The sequence below is a fragment of the Balaenoptera ricei genome, chromosome 4 (genome assembly GCF_028023285.1).
Source record: "Balaenoptera ricei isolate mBalRic1 chromosome 4, mBalRic1.hap2, whole genome shotgun sequence".
Lineage (NCBI taxonomy): Eukaryota > Metazoa > Chordata > Mammalia > Artiodactyla > Balaenopteridae > Balaenoptera > Balaenoptera ricei.
The window spans coordinates 152,477,027-152,495,522 of record NC_082642.1 but is presented as its reverse complement, the minus strand read 5'-3'; the positions used below and the strand labels follow the sequence as shown (position 1 = coordinate 152,495,522).

General features: G+C 45.5%; 1 protein-coding gene across 44 annotated transcripts in view; it reads left to right on the top strand.

The window, feature by feature from the left end:
* Positions 1-1,383: 1,383 nt before the first annotated feature.
* Positions 1,384-18,496, top strand: part of SETD4 (SET domain containing 4) — a 459,131-nt gene continuing 442,018 nt past the window's right edge. For 37 of the 44 annotated variants that reach the window (XR_009502969.1, XR_009502983.1, XR_009502978.1 and 34 more), the window contains exons 1-7: positions 1,836-2,040; positions 3,352-3,521; positions 7,127-7,222; positions 11,300-11,337; positions 13,471-13,559; positions 15,088-15,517; positions 17,612-17,786. Coding sequence is in view for 2 of the 44 variants with exons in the window: in XM_059921498.1 (XP_059777481.1) it covers positions 3,449-3,521; positions 7,127-7,222; positions 11,300-11,337; positions 13,471-13,559; positions 15,088-15,517; positions 17,612-17,786 (901 nt within the window). In the remaining 42 variants the exon portion in view is untranslated. The other 7 variants (XR_009502998.1, XR_009502991.1, XR_009502982.1 and 4 more) reach the window with 7 other exon arrangements.

The following is an 18,496-nucleotide window of genomic DNA, read 5'->3' as shown; positions in this document are numbered from 1 at the left end:
TTGACAGCTTTTAGGAGTACAGTCGTCCCTTGTTATCCAGGACACTCCCTTGGATACAAACAACCTGGGATGCTCAAGTTCCTCATATAAAATGGTCTAGTATTTGCATATAACCTAGGTACATTCTCCCATATACTTTAAATTATCCCTAGATTACTTATAATGCCTAATACAATGTAAATGCTATGTAAGTAGTTGCAGGTGTGTGGCAAGTTCAAGTTTTGCTTTTTGGAACTTTCTGAATTTTTTTTTCCTAGTATTTTTGGACTTGCAGTTGGTTGAGTCCACAGAAGTGGATACAGAGGGCCGGTTGTACTGGTCAGGTGTTTGTGGGTTTGTCTCATGTTATTCTCAAGGAAGAACTGTTACTGAGTTCAAGCTTGTACCGCTTGGTGCATGACAGGTCAATGAATTGAGACACGAGGTGTTGAGGCAAGGAATAGTGACTATTTGGAAAGCCAGCAGACGGAGAAGCTGGCGGACTAGTGTCCTAAGGAACCATCTTACCTAAGTTAGAATTCAGGCTTCTTTTATACCAAAAGGGGAGGGGTTGTGGCTGGTTGTTGCAGATCCCTTGGTACTGGCCAGACTCAGAGGGGTGTGATAATCCTTTGTTCTTGCAGCTGTTCACAGTAGGTCTGGTCATGATGTTCTCGTAAACCTTCAACAAGTTCTGCAACTTTTTAATCTCTATACAAATGAAAAGTGTTATGCCTTTAAAATGCAAGCCTGGGAGGCAGAGCCTCGTGGAAGGACTATTATGTGTATTTCAGGCTGTGGACAACGTTTTTTCTCCGTTTCGTAACACAAAGGTGCAGAGCCAGCATGACTAAGCACAGGCAACAACACAACCGTTAGAGTTAAAGGAATAGATCCAATATAGAGCCAGGTTGTTCTCTGTTAGAGAACTAGCGTTATGGGTTTTGGAGAGTAACATCTCCAAATGTCAGGTGAAGTACCCTTCCTATAGCTGGGAACTCCGCAATCAACATAATGCTAACCTTTATCACTTGGCCAAGGCAGTGTCTGCCAAGTTTCTCCACTGTAAAGTTACTTTTCCCTCCTTTCCATGCTGGGCTGTCTTGGAAGCAAGAGATAATCAAGGTGGGGTGGGTGGGGCAGAGATTGAGCCCCATCTCCTGTAGGGAGGCATATTTACATAAACGACTGGAACTTTCCAGTTAGGCTGATCCTGGGACACGTACACCAACAGAGACAGCAGGGTGAAGTGGGGCTGGGCTGCCTGCAACGGGTTAAGGCCGGACTGTGGCCCGAGGCAGGGCGGGGTCAAGGCAACTTCGGCCAGGAAGTGGGGGAAGGTCCGGGATTGAGAGGCCCCAGGGCGAGGCGGAAGCTGGCGGGCCAAGGCGCGGGGTGGGAGGGTCTGCTCTGGGATGCGCGCACTTGGCGGTTCCTCCCCTGGTAGTACGGAAGGACTCCGTAGGTCGGCTTTTCAGAGCGCAGTTCCCGGTCCACGGACCACAGGCTTTTCTTCCCCCCGGCACCCGGATCCAGCTTTGGGGCGCTCTGACCCCAGCCGGTTTTGGCGGTGGCGCTTCCGGAACACAATGCGCATGCGCACGCCGAGAGGCGGAGGCCCCCGGCGGAAAGAGCGCTCCGCCTGGCGACTTGAGGGCGTGGGTCAGTGGGGACTCGAGGCGGGCCTGGCGGCGCTCTATCCCTCCCCCTGCTGCTGCGGCTCGCTTCTTTAACTCGCGAGCATCTGGCGCGCTGTTCTGGGTTTCCACGTGGGCCCGCCCACCGCCATCTTGAAGCTGTGCCACGGTGAGCGGGTCGACTTCCGGGGCTGGGCCTGCCGTTGCCCAGGTAACGGGAACCTGCTCCTGCCAGAGCTTTCCATATATTTTAATTTTGGGGGGGTCAAAAAGAGAGCTGAGTTCGGATGGCCTACCCCCGCCAGGCCTGGCATGATGCTGCTCATTACAGTACCCACCTACCCCCACCCCCCGTTATCTGGGAATCGTTCATTTAGCGAATGTCGACCCGAGAAGCCGCTGTGCAGGCGCGAAGGACCCTAAGGTGGGGAGTTTGTGACTGGCCGGGGTCTGAGCTCGCCCCCTGCCCAGCCAACCCGGCGGCCGGAAAACGGCGGGGGCGGGGGAGGGGCGGGGTGTGTCGCAGCTGTGGGGCGGCCTCACGTCTAGGGGCTGAGGACTGGGGGCGAGGACAGTGCGGCCAGCCGTGCTGTCGCCCTGGCGCCACGTGCACAGCTCGCTCGCCGGACCCCGGGAACCGCGCGCGGCCGGGCCGGGCCTCAGTGTGGACGCGTCTCGGCCCGTGCGCGGGCGGGGCTCTGGGGACCCGGAGGGGACGAGCCGCCGGGGGCCCTGGGACCGGACTTGCCAACTTCGGGTCGACCAAATAGTGAACCTTCCAGTGCTGGAGTGGGATAGTAATAGGGCTTGGAGTTCGTGTCTTGTTATTAATTTCAGTTCGGTAGCTTTCAGTGGTTTTTAAAAAACAGTGGTATGGTTAAAATGCACATATATATGCACGTAAGTAATATTCATATTATGTCACTTATGTACTTATACATATATAAGGCACAGACTAGGAGGATACAGAAGTAATAGTAAAAGTCCCCTCCCCGTGCATATTTTTTAATATCCTTCCTTAAAGCCTCTTGTTTTATAAACATAAAATGTGCACAGTATCAAACTCATAAGGGATCATTGAATTTGTTCTGCTTCTTTAGTTTTTCATGTAATATATCTTGGACATTTTTACATCTTAGCGCATACTTAACTATTAATGGCTTCATATAGTAGGCCACTCCATTATCTGATCATGCTGGTGTGTTTAATAGATTTCATTTTTATATTTCCGAGGAAGTAACGTATAGAAACTGTAGTTATTTTAGATTTTCTTATCATCTCTTTGTTTTGTCTGCTCTCTTGGCTCTCATTTTCTCCCTAATCTGTGGCAAACACCCGCTTAGTTTATATTTATTTCAGGGTGCTGGTTTTAAGGACAAATCATTACTTACTTCACACTGAAAGAGGATTTGGTTTTTTTCTCTAAGACTTCCTAGCAGATGGGGGCTTCAGGACTACTGTTTATTCAAAGTACAGATAGGTTGGTGCTTAGTAAATGTTGATTATCGTTGATGTAAACGTCACCAAAGCACACAATTATGAAATCAGTTATGAGGATTTCTATGATTAATCAACATTTAGTAGGACCTCAAGATAAAACTGTTTTAGAGGGACCCATATAATGGGCATTCCATTACTGCACATGCTATAGCTCAGTATAAACAATTTGTATACAAAAACACTTTAAAGAAATGGTTTACTAAATAGTTACATTTGTATATTTAAATCCTTATAGGTACAAACAACAGTGATTATCATACAGCTGGAAAGAAAGGCAAAGAAAATGCTTTTTATTTTAGATTGGGCAATTAAGCAGAAACTGCAGTTTTAGTATGAAGAACGGAGGTGGAAGAACAAGCCGAATCAGAAGACGAAAACTCTTCACAAGTTCTGAATCAAGAGGAGGTACAGCTTTGATTCTTTTGGTGCCAGTGATGAAAAAAAGGAATCCTTTGTTGATTGATATTAACACATAGCTTTTCTCAGAGGCACATGAGCAATGTTAAATTTATTTATTATTTATTTATTTATTTTTGGTTGCGTTGGGTCTTCGTTGCTGCGCGTGGGCTAATTGTGGCGAGCAGGGGCCACTCTTAGTTGTGGTGCGTGGCTTCTCACTGCAGTGGCTTCTCTTGTTGTGGAGCATGGGCTCCAGGCACGCGGGCTTCAGTAGTTGTAGCACGTGGGCTCAGTAGTTGTGGCTTGCGGGCTCCAGAGTGCAGGCTCAGTAGTTGTGGCGCATGGGCTTAGTTGCTCCGCGGCATGTGGGATCTTCCCGGACCAGGGCTCGAACCTGTGTCCCCTGCATTGGCAGGCGGATTCTTAACCACTGCGCCACATGAGCAATGTTCATAGAGAACATTTCTTAAAGAATATTCTTTTAAATAGTGCCATTATATTCTTTTAAACCCTTGTAGAAATACAGATATATTGCTTCAACTGTGTCTTCTTTGGGGATGACTCCCAGGTTTCTGTTTCTGGTCCTGACCTCTCTCCTGACCTCTAGCTACCTGTAGGATATCAATGTTTGGATGTAAGTTTATCATTTCAAGTTCAGTGTAACCCAGTCTGAACGAGATACCGTATGTGAAAGTGCTTGGCCCACTGGAGAGTACTACATAAATGCAGTTGTTATTTTTCATAAAAATTAATAGCACTCCTCCTAGCTGACCCCCAGCATGTCAGCACCATGGAGGTAATCTTTGACTGTGTATCCTTCTTTGCTCTCTGGAGCCCATGTCCTACTAACTCTCACCTGGCCTTTCTTAGGTTAACTTCTCCTTCTCTGTTCTACCCAGAGATGACTTTAGCCGGCTCTTGGCTGGTTCGCCACATTCTTGTTTTCTTCCCTGCTGCTTGTTCCATTTGTCACTGTCAGTCTAACTTTCTGAGGGACGTAGCCTTTTTGGTTTAGGAGCCTCCAGGATCCTCATTCTCTCTCTCTCTCTGTTTTTTTTTTGGCCGTGCCACACGGCATGCAGGATCTTCCCCAACCAGGGATTGAACCCGTGCCCCCTGCCTTGGGAGCACAGAGTCTTAACTACTGGACCGTCAGGGAAGTCCCCCTCATTCTCTTTTGTGTGCTCTCTGAACTCCTGCCTGACAGCAACTCCCTTTCTAAGTGGCTCCCCCGCCCCACTCCCTGTGTTGGCAGTAGGTTCTCTGCTCACCATTTCCTGAGCACACCTCCCACATTTCCACCTCTGCCATTCCTCAAAGTCCTTCTTCAGCCAAAACCTCTTTCTTCCCTTCTCCCTGCTTGTTCAGTTTCTCTCTAACCTTCGAGGCTGAGTTGAGATCTTAAGTTTTTGATAATGCCATTTCCAATTCTCACTAATGTCACTGGGTTATCATGCTTATTGGGTATTATTCTTTAGGAGCTATGGTTTTCCAGTTGTTTTTCATGGAAGTCTTGTTTCCCAACTAAAATGTTAACTTTTTGAGGGTGAGGAACATGTTGAACGCTCTCCACAGTGGTTAATAGTGCTGGGAGTGTAGTAGTTGCTTATTAAATGTTCTTGCTGTAAACTCTGTTCTCTAGGTTGTGATAACGTATTTTAGGAGCCTTAGATTTTGGATCATGTATTTTTTTAGAAAACACTTTCATTGAAGTATAATTGATGTACAATGAATGTCACATATTTAAAGTGTATAATTTGATAGATTTTGACATATGTATACACACAGTAAGCCATTATCGAAATCAAGATATGGATATATTCATCACCCCAAGAAGTTTCCTTGTTCCCCTTTGTAATCCTTTCATCTTGCCCTGTTTGAACCCTCCCTCTCTCCATCTTCAGATAACCACTGATCTGCTTTCTTTCACTATTGACTTGTTTGTTTTATAGTTTTATTTAATCATATAGTATGCATTCTTTTTTATCTGCCTTCTTTTACTCAGCATAATTATTTTGAGATAATTCTCTGTTGTGTGTATCAATAGGTCATTCTTTTTTATTGCTGATAGTATTCCATGATTTGTTTACTTCAGTTGTTCCAGCAATATTTATTGAAAAAACTACCCTTTCTCCACGGAATTGCCTTTGCATTTTGTGAAAAACCAGTTATCCACATATGTGTGGGTCTCTTTTAGACTTTCTTTTCTGTTCCATCGATTTCTTTGTCTGTCTTGATGACAGTATCACACAGTCTTAGTTACTGTAGCTTTATAGTAATAAAAAGTTTCGAAATCAATATTTTGAAGTGGTTTTGGCTATTCTAGGTTCTTTGCATTTCCATATGAATTTTAGAATCATCTTGTCAATTTCTACAAAAAAGCCTGCTTACATTTTGATTTGGATTGTCTTGAATCTATAGATCAATTTGGGGAGAACTTGACTTCTTAACAATATTGAATCTTCCAACCCATAAGCAAGATGTATCTCTCCATTTGTTCAGATTATTGATTTGAGATCTTAAAAAAATTAAAAAAAAATTTTTAATTGTAGTAAAATTACATGTAACATAAAATTTACCATTTTAACAATTTTTAAGTGTAGTTCAGTTGTGTTCAGTACATTCACATTGTTGTACAACCACTCTCCAGAATTCTCTTCATCTTGCAAAACTGGAACTCTATACCCATTAAATAATAACTCCTCATTCTTCTCTCCCCCTAGCCCCTGGCAGCTACCACTCTACTTTTTGTTTCCATGAACTTGGCTATTCTAGATACCTCATGTAAGTGGAATCATACAGTATTTGTCTTTTTGTGAGTGGCTTATTTCACTTTCAGTAATGCCCTGAGGATCATCTATAAAGCGTGTGTCAGCGGGATTGGTTCCTTCTGAGAGCTGTGAGAGGAGGATCTGTTCTAGGCCTCTCTTTTTGGCTTTGTCGATGGCTGTCTTCTCCCTGTGTTTCTTCTATCATCTTCCCTCTGTTCTTGTGTCCAAATTTTCCCTTATTATAAGGACGCCAGTCATACTGGATCCAGGTCCACCCTGATGACCTCATTTTAACTTGGTTACCTCTGTAAAGACCCTATCTCTAAATAAGCTCGTATCCTGAGGTACTGAGGGTTAGGATTTCAACATAGGAATTTTGGGGTACACAATTCAACCCATAATAGATGCCTTTTATTTATTTTTCTTTGCTTTTTGCACTGGCTAGAACCAGTGTAGTGTTGAATAGTAGTGGGGAGAACAGACATCCTTCTTCTGTTCCTGATCTTAGGGGGAAAGCACGTAGTTTTTCATCTTTAAATATGTCAGCTGTAGGTTTTTTGTTAGATATTTTTTGTCGGGTTGAGGTGGTTCCCTTCTATCCTTGTTTGCTGGGAGTATTTATCAGGAATGAGTGCTAGATTTTATCAAATGCTTTTCCTGCATCTTTGAGATGATCTTGTGGTTTTTCTATTTTAGTTTACATTATTTGTGCATGTTTTGAAATTTATTCCCTTTTATGATACGACTGTCTGAGACAGTTCGTCAGAGATTTACTTTTTAAATGGTGATCTGATTATATAGTGATTTTAATCATCAGTTTTTCTTTCCTCTCTTGATTAGTGAATGAGAGCTACAAGCCTGAATTTATAGAGCTTAAGAAGTGGCTGAAAGATAGGAAGTTTGAAGATACAAACTTAATACCTGCTCGTTTTCCAGGTAAGGTCTGGCATTCAACTCTCACATGAGACACATGTGGGCCCAGGTGGTAGGAAAGCAGGGGTGATTCTTGCAAGTGGGCTGTATTCTTTCTGGGGGCATATCATCTCCTCAACCCTACAAAAAATATCTAACATCTTCTGTTGTGTGGCAGCCTTTCTGCCTTGTAGGTGTAATATTTACTTGACCTTATTCTAAAAATGAGTTTAAGTGGCTTGTGGAGAGAAATTCCAAAATGGTGAAATAAAATTAAAAGTTAGAAAACGGAAAGGAGAATAGAAAAATAAGACGAAGGCAGGGATAAGGATAACACATAAAAGCCATGATTATGAAATTTCATACCCCTGTCAGAGGTGAGCTACAGATTTGACTCATCTTTCCAGCAGCCCAATGTATATGATCAGTTATCTGAATCTTAGTGTTCTGTAAACACAGCTAAATTGTTTACTCATCAGAAGTACAAGTATTTCTGGAACTTAGACCTGAGGGGAACATCTTCACTGGGCTTTTCTGGGAGGACGTTGTGTAATGTGGGGACTGGTGTCCCCATCAACCTGCTTCGGTGATTTCATGGGATTTTCAAGCCATGCGGGCTGATGGGATTATCCCTTAGCTCAGGAGCGTCACCGTAGTTTTCTAAGGGGAGGGGTTCCAAAGAACCAGCAGAGGTGCTTGGCCCCTGGGGGGTGGCTCCAGGAGAGGAGCCCTTAGGGAGGCCTCAGCGGTATTGCCCCCCGAGCGTTGGAGGAGGAGCCCCTGTGTGGCCCTGGCGTCCACAGTCACCTGAACAGGGGTGGGTGAACATTCTCTTCTGGAAGGTGAGGAGCTTGCTGTGGAGGTTGGATTAACATTGTTTTCTGAAAATTGAGGAGCTTGTCATGGAGTTTGGGTTAGCATTCTCTTCCGGAACATTCTCTCACAGAAGTTGGGCAGCTTGTTATGGGCTTGTGCCTGCATACAAGGCGACCCAGCTCTGTCCACAAGTGGGCTTGAGGTAACCACAGAGAGGACCACCTGTCTCTGTGCTGCAGATCTGCTGTAGCACAGAGACAGTTATGTGCTGAGGGCCTTGAAGTTCTGTATCACAGGGCAGGTGCAGACATTTCACCTTGTAGAATATTTAAATCATATGCCTCTGAATGCTTTCCTTGGCGATTAAAATGATCATTCAAGTACCCATTAGGTAATTTAACTTTGAGCAAACTAACTTCCTTATATATCACCCAAGATAAATGATTTACCACGTGTGCCCCTGGTCCAGTGAGGCGATGTGTGTAAAGTTTTTCCCTATGTGTCAGTTATACATGATGACTTTGGGCTAAAATACTTGATTTGAACCATCTTCTATTAGGATTGCTCCTTCTTTATGATGGTGAACCATATTTATCAGCCTCTAACAGAATGTTTAACTTTCTGTTTTTGTGTGTCAAGGAACGGTCAGTAAAAACCATACTCTTAAGATTTTACTGGATAGAGTTCTTTATGAGATGATCAAGGGAAAGTAGTGTCAGGAGTGGACTTGCTGTGCCTAAGGCCTGCCTACTCCTCGGGTGTCACTTTGCCTTAAGAAGGGTAGGTTTAAAATTATCAAGCAGGAATTGGCATATGGTTTCAATCGAATTCCTGAAAATAAGTAATCTGTCTATGGTTTGGAGCAGTGAAGAGTTAGCAGTTTTAAAAGTAGGAGCAACTTCCTCTGGGCCCACCTCCAGATTCATGGTCTTGGAGGAGCTAAAGCAAAGTGGTTTGGCAGTGATCAGAACCCAGTGCTTACAGTTCTGGGGTCAGGGAACCTTCTGCCTTAGCTCGGGCTGCTGTAGCAAATTACCATGGGCTGGGTGGCTTAAAACAGGCATGTATTTCTCACAGTTCTGGAGGCTGGAAGTCTAAGATCTGGCGTGGGCAGATTCAGTGTCTAGTGAGGACCGATTCCTGCTTTGCAAATTGCCATCTTCTCATTGTGTCCTCACATGGTGGAGAGCTGGGAGCTGGAGCAGGCTCTCTTGTCTCTTCTTATAAGGGCACGAATCCCATTCATGAGGGCTCCACCCTTATGACCTAGCCACTTACTAGAGGCCCTACCTCCTAAAGTCATCTCACTGGGGGCTGAGAAATCAACATATGAATTTGGGGGGGGACACAAGCATGCAGTCAGCAACACCTTCCCAAAGTGCTTTCTATATCTTCAGCTCTTAATCAGTGTATGATAGGAGAGCATGTTGATGGGAGTCTGTCAGAATGTACAGAATTCTGGGGAGTTAGTCTTGGTTTATGGAGGGGCAAGGCAAGGCTCCCAAGTTTTAAGCAGGATTCAGTCTTCAGACTCTGACCTGATTTATGCTTTGGGAGCTGACCCTAGTATTTCCTTTTAATGCTAAAAGCAGTGTCCAAATCGGGGCCTCCCGGGTAGATGGATGGTAGCAGAAATTATAAGGCAGGGAGAAGTCTGTAATAAGATCCTCATGGCCACTTGCTGCCTTGCCTTAGTAAGTGCAGGTTACTGTGATCTGCTTTCTGATCTACTGAATACTATATTGTAGACGTATAGGTAAAGTATCTTCCGGATATATTCCACATGCCAAGTTCTGTTCATGTGTGCTCAAAGAGAAATTTCCACTTAAATTAGCATGACCCCACAGAAAAAAATCCTCTCATTAGTAATTGATTTCAGGAAGGGTTCTGGCCCACAGGGATGATTAACTCCACCGTGGGACACACAGAAGAAATTAAATAAGTTCTTAAAACCAAAACCATGTGTTTGAGCAGACAGACGCTTCTGGGTAGGGAGATGACTCGTCAAATCAAGCTTGCCAGACACCCGATTCGGGACCCGAGGCGGGAATTCCCTCCAGGAACCTGCAGCTCCCATTAGTCCCGCGGGCGTTGACCTTTGCCGAATTATATACCCTCCTAGCTGAGAGAAAAAAGTCAACAACTGTGGATTTGAGAAGATGACTAGAGAGACTCCGTATGATAGTTACAGGTCATACCTATTGTGCCCATCCCTGCCGGAGAAGCTGTCGTCTGACTGTTGCAGGAGGGCAGCCTTGGGCACAGAGGGGTAGACGTCTGCGTGTTGGTGGCGTTGACAGAGCTGCTGCGGAGGTTAGTGTTGTGAGTGTGCTCTGGCCAAGGCCTTGGCTCACGGGAAGCAGCTGGCCCTGGATCTACGCTGCTGAGCTCCTCTGGTCAAGGAGGGCGTGGCTAATGGCTTGCCTGGCTGGGGTGGGGAGGGGGTAGGCCTCAGGCTTTGTGGGACCTGAGTGGGCTTTGCTGGTCATTCTGTCAAAGACTCGAGATGATTACTGGGGAAGGCCGGGTCTGGCAGTGGGTGAAAGTGGCCTGCGGGTCCAGCCTCTGAGGTCGGGTGGGTGCTAGGATTAGGCTCCATCGCGGCTGGTGAGCCCCCGGGGAGAGAGGCCAGCCTCAGGTTTCCTGTAAGAGGCCCAGCAGCAGATCTGCCTGAAGGTGATGATCTTTAGGTGTTGACTCTGAAGCTGACTTTGCCCTTCAAGATTATAAACCCAAAAGGAGGTCGGGCCATTTTCCAGAATAGCTTCTTTTTTTAAAAAAAATTATTTATTTTTGGCTGCATTGGGTCTTCGTGGCTGCGCACGGGCTTTCTCTAGTTGTGGCGAGCGGGGGCTACTCTTCGTTGCAGTGCACGGGCTTCTCATTGCGGTGGCTTCTCTTGTTGTAGAGCACGGGCTCTAGGCGCGTGGGCTTCAGTAGTTGTGGCACGTGGGCTCAGTAGTTGTGGCTCGTGGGCTCTAGAGCGCAAGCTCAGTAGTTGTGGCGCACGGGCTTTGTTGCTCCACGGCATGTGGGATCTTCCCGGACCAGGGCTCGAACCCGTGTCCCCTGCATTGGCAGGCGGATTCTTAACCACTGCACCACCAGGGAAGCCCTAGAATAGCTTCTTGATCCTCTGGTTCCCCTGGGAGTCAAAGGATGCGAGACACTCAGCTTCAGCTTTGTGTAATTTTGAAGTTCATCCACATCTTTTATGCAAAATAGTATCTCTAAGACCTTGAAGAAAGAGTAGGATTTACCCTTTTTCTGTCTTTGCATTCCTAGGTACAGGAAGAGGGCTGATGAGCAAAACATCCCTACAGGTGAGAGTTTCTCTCTTATCTTGAAACCCAAAGTAGATTTTGCTGCTTTGTTTTTGTTTTTGTGGTTCAAACAAGTGAATTAAAAATATTTTAGACATACAGATTTTTTTTTTCTTTTTTACTTAATGGATAAATTTGAATACAGTTCTGTCAGTTAGAATTAAGTTTGCAGCGTATAAGAGACAAATCCAAGGTAACTGAGCGCAAGTGTCTCTTGCCGTCCTGTAAACAAGCCTGGACAGGCAGACCTGGGCTGGCGCGCTGGTCTCTTGGGCTCCGTCCAGCTCTTATCCACGTTCTGAGAGGGAGGCCCACACCCTCAGCTCCAGGGTGTAGCTCCAGGAGCTTGAGCAGCAGGATGGCGCAAGGGGTGAGGAAGGGCAGGCTTCCCTTCATCCCGGAAATTCCAGCTCTGTCTCCTCTGCCAGCTCCCAGCTGCCGCGACCCTGCACCCTTCAGGTGGGACTGCATCGGGGAGGAGGAGGAGCAGGGAGGGCGTGTTGGGGGTAGGCGATTAGCAGTCTCTGCCGCAGCAGGTTTTGTAAATCGGATCATATTTTAAATGCGCTGGGGATGGGGTGGGGGTGGAAGGGAGCTGCTCGAATCTGAGCATCCATGGTAAGTATAGCCTGGCAGCCCAGCCGGCTGCTAACCCTCCTGGCTTCTGTCTCCTCACCTGGAAAGCGGGAGGTAAGTCATGCGGATGCTCTCCAAGGTCTGTTTCAGTTCTTCTGTGCTGCTTAAAGGGTATCTAATGCACAATTTTCTGTAAAGCTAGAAATTAATTCCTTAATTTATTTGTAATAATCTTAATTTTCTATTTCAAAATTGTTTTAATTTATTTTTAGTTCCTTAATTTAATTTATAAAAAAACCCAGCTGTGTATATATCTTTAGCCTAAAGAATGGTAGCTTTTAATGTTGTAATTCTATTATGCTATCTTAAATTTTTTTTTAAACATTTAAAATTGTGGTAAAATTTACATAACATAAAATTTACTATCTTAATCATTTTTAAGTGTGCAGTTCAATAGTATTAAGTACACTAACATTGTTGTGCAATATTTTTCTTTTTGAGGGGAGGTATATGACTTCATTCTGTAGCAGAATTTGGGGGGAGAAATACACCTCTCATGAATATAGCAGTGACTATGGGTAGTTTTTGTTTAGATCATGAAATGATAATTGGCAGTTGCTTTACATGTACTTTCAAATGTGGCTTTTTTGTGAAAACTTTTTGAAAATTGAGATATATTTTACACATAGTGAAATGCACAGATTTAAAGTGTCCAGTTTGATGAGTTTTGATGATGAAGACATTTACCCCAGTCAAGACAGAGAGCATTTTATTAAGTGCCTTTTTTTAAATCAGAATGTCATGGGATGTCAGAGCAGGAAGGGACTGTAGTGACCATCCCAACTCAATCTTGAATCACAGATGAGGAGACCAGAAATTGAACCCAGGAGATTTTGGCTGTGATGTTTAACCAACTTAGATGCCAGTTATGATGAAAGCAGGATCTTATATCTGGCTTCTTAGTGCTTTGTTTCTGATGTCTCTTCCTTGACATCTTGATTTTTCTTTCTATGTTTCTGTCTCAGTGGGAGAAACTGAAAGCTATACTTTGGGAGGTGGTCACATGAGACCCTTGTGCTGGGGGGGCTGCCCTTGTTTCTTCAGCCACTTGGCACAGGTTATATGGCGAGTAGGCCATTGCTGGGAATAGTCACTGGACACATGGATTTCACTGGAAGAATTTTTTGGAGTGGTTTCTGTCTGTTGCCTATAGGTAGCACTATTTCCTGGTGTCAGTAAATGAAGGAATAATATGATTTGAGTTGTCAGAGTGTTTCCACATTCCCTTCTGGTGGAAGGTTGACCGGTGGTGGGTGTCAGTCACACAGTTAACCTTTAATTCTTGCTGGGATGTAGTGTCTGTCCCTGGTGTGAGAGCAGCCTTGCCTGCGTCTGCTGACTGAAACTGGCGAGCCCATCCACTGAGGGCTCTTCGGTCATCTGTGGTTGGGCTCTGCTGGGTTCTCATTAGATGACTGTGGAATCAAGGACTTTAAAGGCTCATTCAGGTCCTTCCCAAAGCATGGATGTCCTAAACTTTACTTTCTCTTTGGCAAGGAGGGACAGATGATTATCTCATTGCCTGAGAGTTGCCTGCTCACCACGGACACAGTGCTTAGAAGCTACTTAGGGGCGTATATTGCCAAGTAAGTGACCGCTCACCTGCTTGTCTGGGGCAAGTGCTTCTCCTTTAAACTTTATATCATTGGAGAGTATGTCGTCCAAGACATAGTTCATTAGGACCCAGCCCTTTCATGTAGCTAATAAATATCTGAAATGATTTGAAAGGTTTACTCTGTTTTATGAAGTTGGTTCTTAATTCATTGTAAACTGCATTTTTAAGGTTTTAATAGGCTGCTTGGGATGTGGGTTTGAATCCTGATCTAACCTTACTAGAAAATAAGGATTAAATGGGATAATAGATGTAAATCACGGCTGAGTGCCTTGACTCATGACAGTCCACTCCCCTCCATTGTAGTAGGTCTTGACAAATTCTACTTACTCTTTTATTTTTACCCTTATTGTACTTGCTTGAATTCCCCTTCAGCTATGAAGAGCTCTTGACAGTATGAGAGAGTTGGTTTCGTTTGGCATAGAAAAGAGGAGGCCAGCATGGGAGCTGAGAATTATTTTCTGGCTTATGTGATAGGGGGTCTCTGTTTTGGGTGGGTTTCTGAGGACAGCGTGAGGGAGATCCTCAGCATAATGGGTTTCTAAATTATAAAGGTTGAAAGATTGTATTGTTTCTCAACCCACAGTAAGTTCTGGACTTTTTTCCCCTGGCTTACTTTTGTAAGAGGGCTGGTGTATTTTCATTGGCCTGAGTAGAGGCAAGGATGCTCTTAGTATTAACATTTTCTGAAATTTTGAGTAGAATGCATGGTAATTTAGGAATCTGTACTTTGAAGGATTAATGAAAACTTTCCTAAATACATTCATGCAACACGTGATCTTTTTACTGGTAACAAATAAAAATACTGCAATGTATAATTTGCAATAGAATGGGTAAATTTAAGACAAAAGCTTTAGATCTGTAACAGGTATATAATGAGCCTATTCAGTTTTCTGCCTGGGTTAGTATCATATAATAGAACTTTCTGCAATGATAGCATTGTTTTACCTTGTGTTGTCTGGTATGGTAGCCACTAGCCACATATGGCTCAAGAGCACTTGAAATGTGGCTTGTATGACTGGGGAATAGAATTTTCAATATTATTTAATTAAAAAAAATAAAAATTGAAATAGCTGTATGTACCCAGTGGTTACTGTGTTGGATGGGGCACGTCTAGGTTCTTTCCACTGATTGCCCTCCAACCCCCAAGATTTATATCCTTAACCAAGTGAAACAAGTGAAATTCCAGCAAAAGCTTTAACACTGGACAACCAAGTTGGAAGCAAAGAGGTTTTTTGGAAGAAAGAATCTGTGGCAAACAAAGCTGGAACTCGGGTTAGTGAGCCAGTTCTTGCATCAGTGTGACTGATTCATTGCATTTGTACTGGGGTGCAGTCCGGGGAGGAAAGCCTTGAGGAAGGAAGACCCTGTCTTGGGTGCATTAGGTGAACTTGGCCACAGTCCCTCTGGGAGCAGAACTAAGCCCTAGGATATCTGTACCTCTTGCTTATGCCATATTTTGAATGAAAGTAATTCCTTTAATCTGCTTTTCATTTTAAAAGGTGGCAGCCTCCTCCATCTCCTGTGCTGGCTCTTTGCGCCTTTTTAGTTTCAGAAAGGCATGCTGGGGACCGGTCTCCCTGGAAGCCTTACCTGGAGGTTTTGCCCAAGGCCTACACCTGCCCTGTTTGTTTGGAGCCAGAAGTGGTGAATCTTCTTCCCAAACCTTTGAAAGCAAAGGCCAGAGAGCAGAGAACCCACGTGCAGGAGTTCGTTTCTTCCTCCAGAGACTTTTTCTCTTCCCTGCAGCCTCTGTTTTCAGAGGCCGTCGAGAGCATCTTTAGCTACAGCGCGCTCCTGTGGGCTTGGTGCACCGTGAACACCAGGGCTGTGTACAGGAAGCGTGCGCCGAGGCAGTGCTTTTCCGCAGAGCCAGACACCTGCGCGCTCGCCCCGTTCCTCGATCTGCTGAACCACAGCCCCGACGCCCAGGTGAGACGTTAACCGGGAGACCTGTGTTTGGTTTCAGTAGGAAGGGCTCTAATGTGTAGAACCTGTGACTCGGGAGAGCGAGCAGAACCACGGGGAGAGGTGCAGCTGGTCAACCCACCTGCTGTCAGGTAGGCTCCTCTCTTTCTTCCTGACCCTGTTTCCCCTCCGGCATCCTTTTCCTTTGCCACTTTCCCTGCTCTGCTCTGCAGGCCTGCAGGTGCTCTGTCCCCTGTATGGCCCGAACCCTAGCCCTCCGCCACCTCCCCGTGGTGCAGCATCCTTCTTCCTCCTTTCAGACCTGGGGCTGAAGTCTCGCTTGCTTTCCTGTCTCTTTCCCTCTCACACTCGGTGGCTTCGCTGTCAGCATTTTGCTGTGATCTCTGAGGGACTTGCTCCTTCGCCCCTTGGAGCTCTGCAGTCTTAGAGGACAGGGACTTGGCCTTGTACCTTTTGTAACCCCAGTGCTCAGCACAGGGCCAGGCACGTAGTAGGTGTTCAGTTAACAGTTTCTGGCTGGATGGCTATTTCTGGGAAATCGTTAAGGGGTCCCACTTTGGGAGTCAGTCGGAGATCTCTTCTTCCCCAGGCTTCTCTGCTCCAGCACATAAAGGAGATGATTGTATCTGCGGGGCACATGGGGCTGAAGGCGTGGCATGAGGGCACAGGATGTCTGTGTGTCAGCTAACCTGTTGCCTGTGCAGGGTGCGCTTGCAGGCGCACTGACGGGACCCGCACCCACGCTGTCCTCTTCGTGACCCGTGCCACCCTGAGAAGCCCACGTGCCCACGAGAGGAGCGCGTGGGCGTGGAGGGGAGGCCCCACCTGTGCTTTCTTAGGCCGCAGCCATCGCCGTGCCTGTCTGCTCGTTGCTTTTCTAGAAAGATGCATTTCTAACAAAATTAAGCAAAGGAGACTGAGGGTGGATGGGTGTTTCTGTGGCTGATATTGCTGAAATAAAGTCAAGGGGGTACAGGACAGTAGGGTACTGGCCACAGGGACTCGGTCAGTCCCCATTGGCGTGACTTTCTTTTTATTGGGCTGTTAAGTGCATTTATGTTCCAAACCAGGGATTTTACAGTTGAGTGTCAGGGCGTTGCAAACTACAGTCTAGGGCACGTGGTCCCAGGATCCTGGCAAAGCCTAAAATACTTACTCTCTGGCCCTTCATGGAAAAAGATCGCCAGCCCCTGGTCGAAAGTGCACTGCAGCTGGCTTTTGACGTGACACCGCAAGCCTTGGCCCTGATCTCTTGTTGATGCCGCAAGGTAGAATTTCAGCCTGTTCTTATCCTCATCTCACTGCAGTTTGCTGCTTAGTGAGAAGGCCTCAGTGCTTGTACCCGCCGCTTGTTGTGGGAGCAGTTCGGTCTCCTTGGTCTTTTCCTCTCGGCCTGTTACCTAACAAAGCTGTCACAAAATCCATATGACAGTATCAGCCAACATCATGCTGCTCACAAAAGGCTGTGTATCGTAGGACCTGAAATTTCATGCTCGGCCTTGACGTCTTTGGGCCTCGCGGGGCCCCGAAGGCCTGACCGTGAGTTCCTCTGCCCTCTCCGGATATTTCCCACCCAGCGGGAAGTTGCCCTCAGCCGGACTGGCTGTAGCCCGCCTGGTCCTCAACCGAATGCGTGTCACCTCCCTGCCAGCCCTCAAAATTATTCAGACTGGCAAATCACATCGCCCCAGGGGGACCAGGGCATCGCCGCTTGCTCCTGCAGGCCTGCTTCCCATGGCCTCTGCTGTCATTCCGCTCCCAGGCGCAGCCCCTGTGTGGCCCTGTGTGGCGTGCTGTGTCCTCCCCCTGGGCTGTATGGGTGACTTACAATAAACTGCCATTACTCATCTGTCTGATGTCAGGTGTCGTGTGTTTGGCCATCCTCAGAGCCCCCAGGCGGGACTCCCTCCCACCCCTATGGGGTGAAGTCGAGGAGAACCAAAGGGGCCAAAGTGCGGACTTGGCATTTTTTCTCCACGTGGATAAATTCCGTGATGAGTGCTTGAAAGCGGCATCCTGCTTAAATTAATACGATCACTTAATCTTTTTAGTTTTCTGCTTTGCTTTAAAAACATCTTTTACAATTCTTTTTTCTAGGTAAAAGCAGCGTTTAATGAGGAAACTCGCTGTTATGAAATTAGAACAGCTGTGAGCTGTGGAAAACACAAAGAGGTGCTCATCTGCTATGGCCCTCACGATAACCACCGCCTGCTCCTCGAGTATGGATTTGTTTCCATCCGCAATCCTCATGCTTGTGTTTATGTCTCAAAAGGTTGGAATTAACTTTGGTTCTGATCACTAAGATGATAGATTTCCCCACCTCCCCATCTGTGGTTATGTTAAGTTTTTGTAACAACGGCAAAACCTTAAAGCGTATATCATTTATTTTCTCCTAGGCAGGGCTAGCCTAATTCTTATTGACCACGTCATTTTGGTGTTGAAGTAAAGCCAGCAAAGCTTTGATCGATATTGAGGATAAGAAGAACTGAGAAGACTTTTATTGCATTAGGTCAGACAGTAGAATGGAAGAAAAGAGAAACTGCTAGGGAAATAAATAGAGTATTAATAGATGGCAAGAAATGGAAATTTTTGTACTGAGACATTGTCACTTAAGATAAAATAGGATTAGAGAGCAACAAGTAAAAAATATTTATGAAGCACCCACTGTGTGTAAGGTGCTGTACCAATCACAGGGTAAATATGTTACACAGTCCTTCTTTGGGCGGTTTAATGGCATGATAAAATATGCATTCCATTTATGTTCTTTTGTTACCTAGCACCATCATTGGTATTACTCTTTTTAAAATAATGATTTACCTATTAAATTTATGCTGTGAAAATTTCAAATATAGTATTAAAAATAGTACATAGGGGGCTGATTTTTTCCCCCTTCCTTGAAGCAGCAGAGAAATAGTTTTCTAGGCATTGAAGAAATGGCTAGAGATTTACTGAGTGTATAATTTGAGGTAGTTTTAATATAAG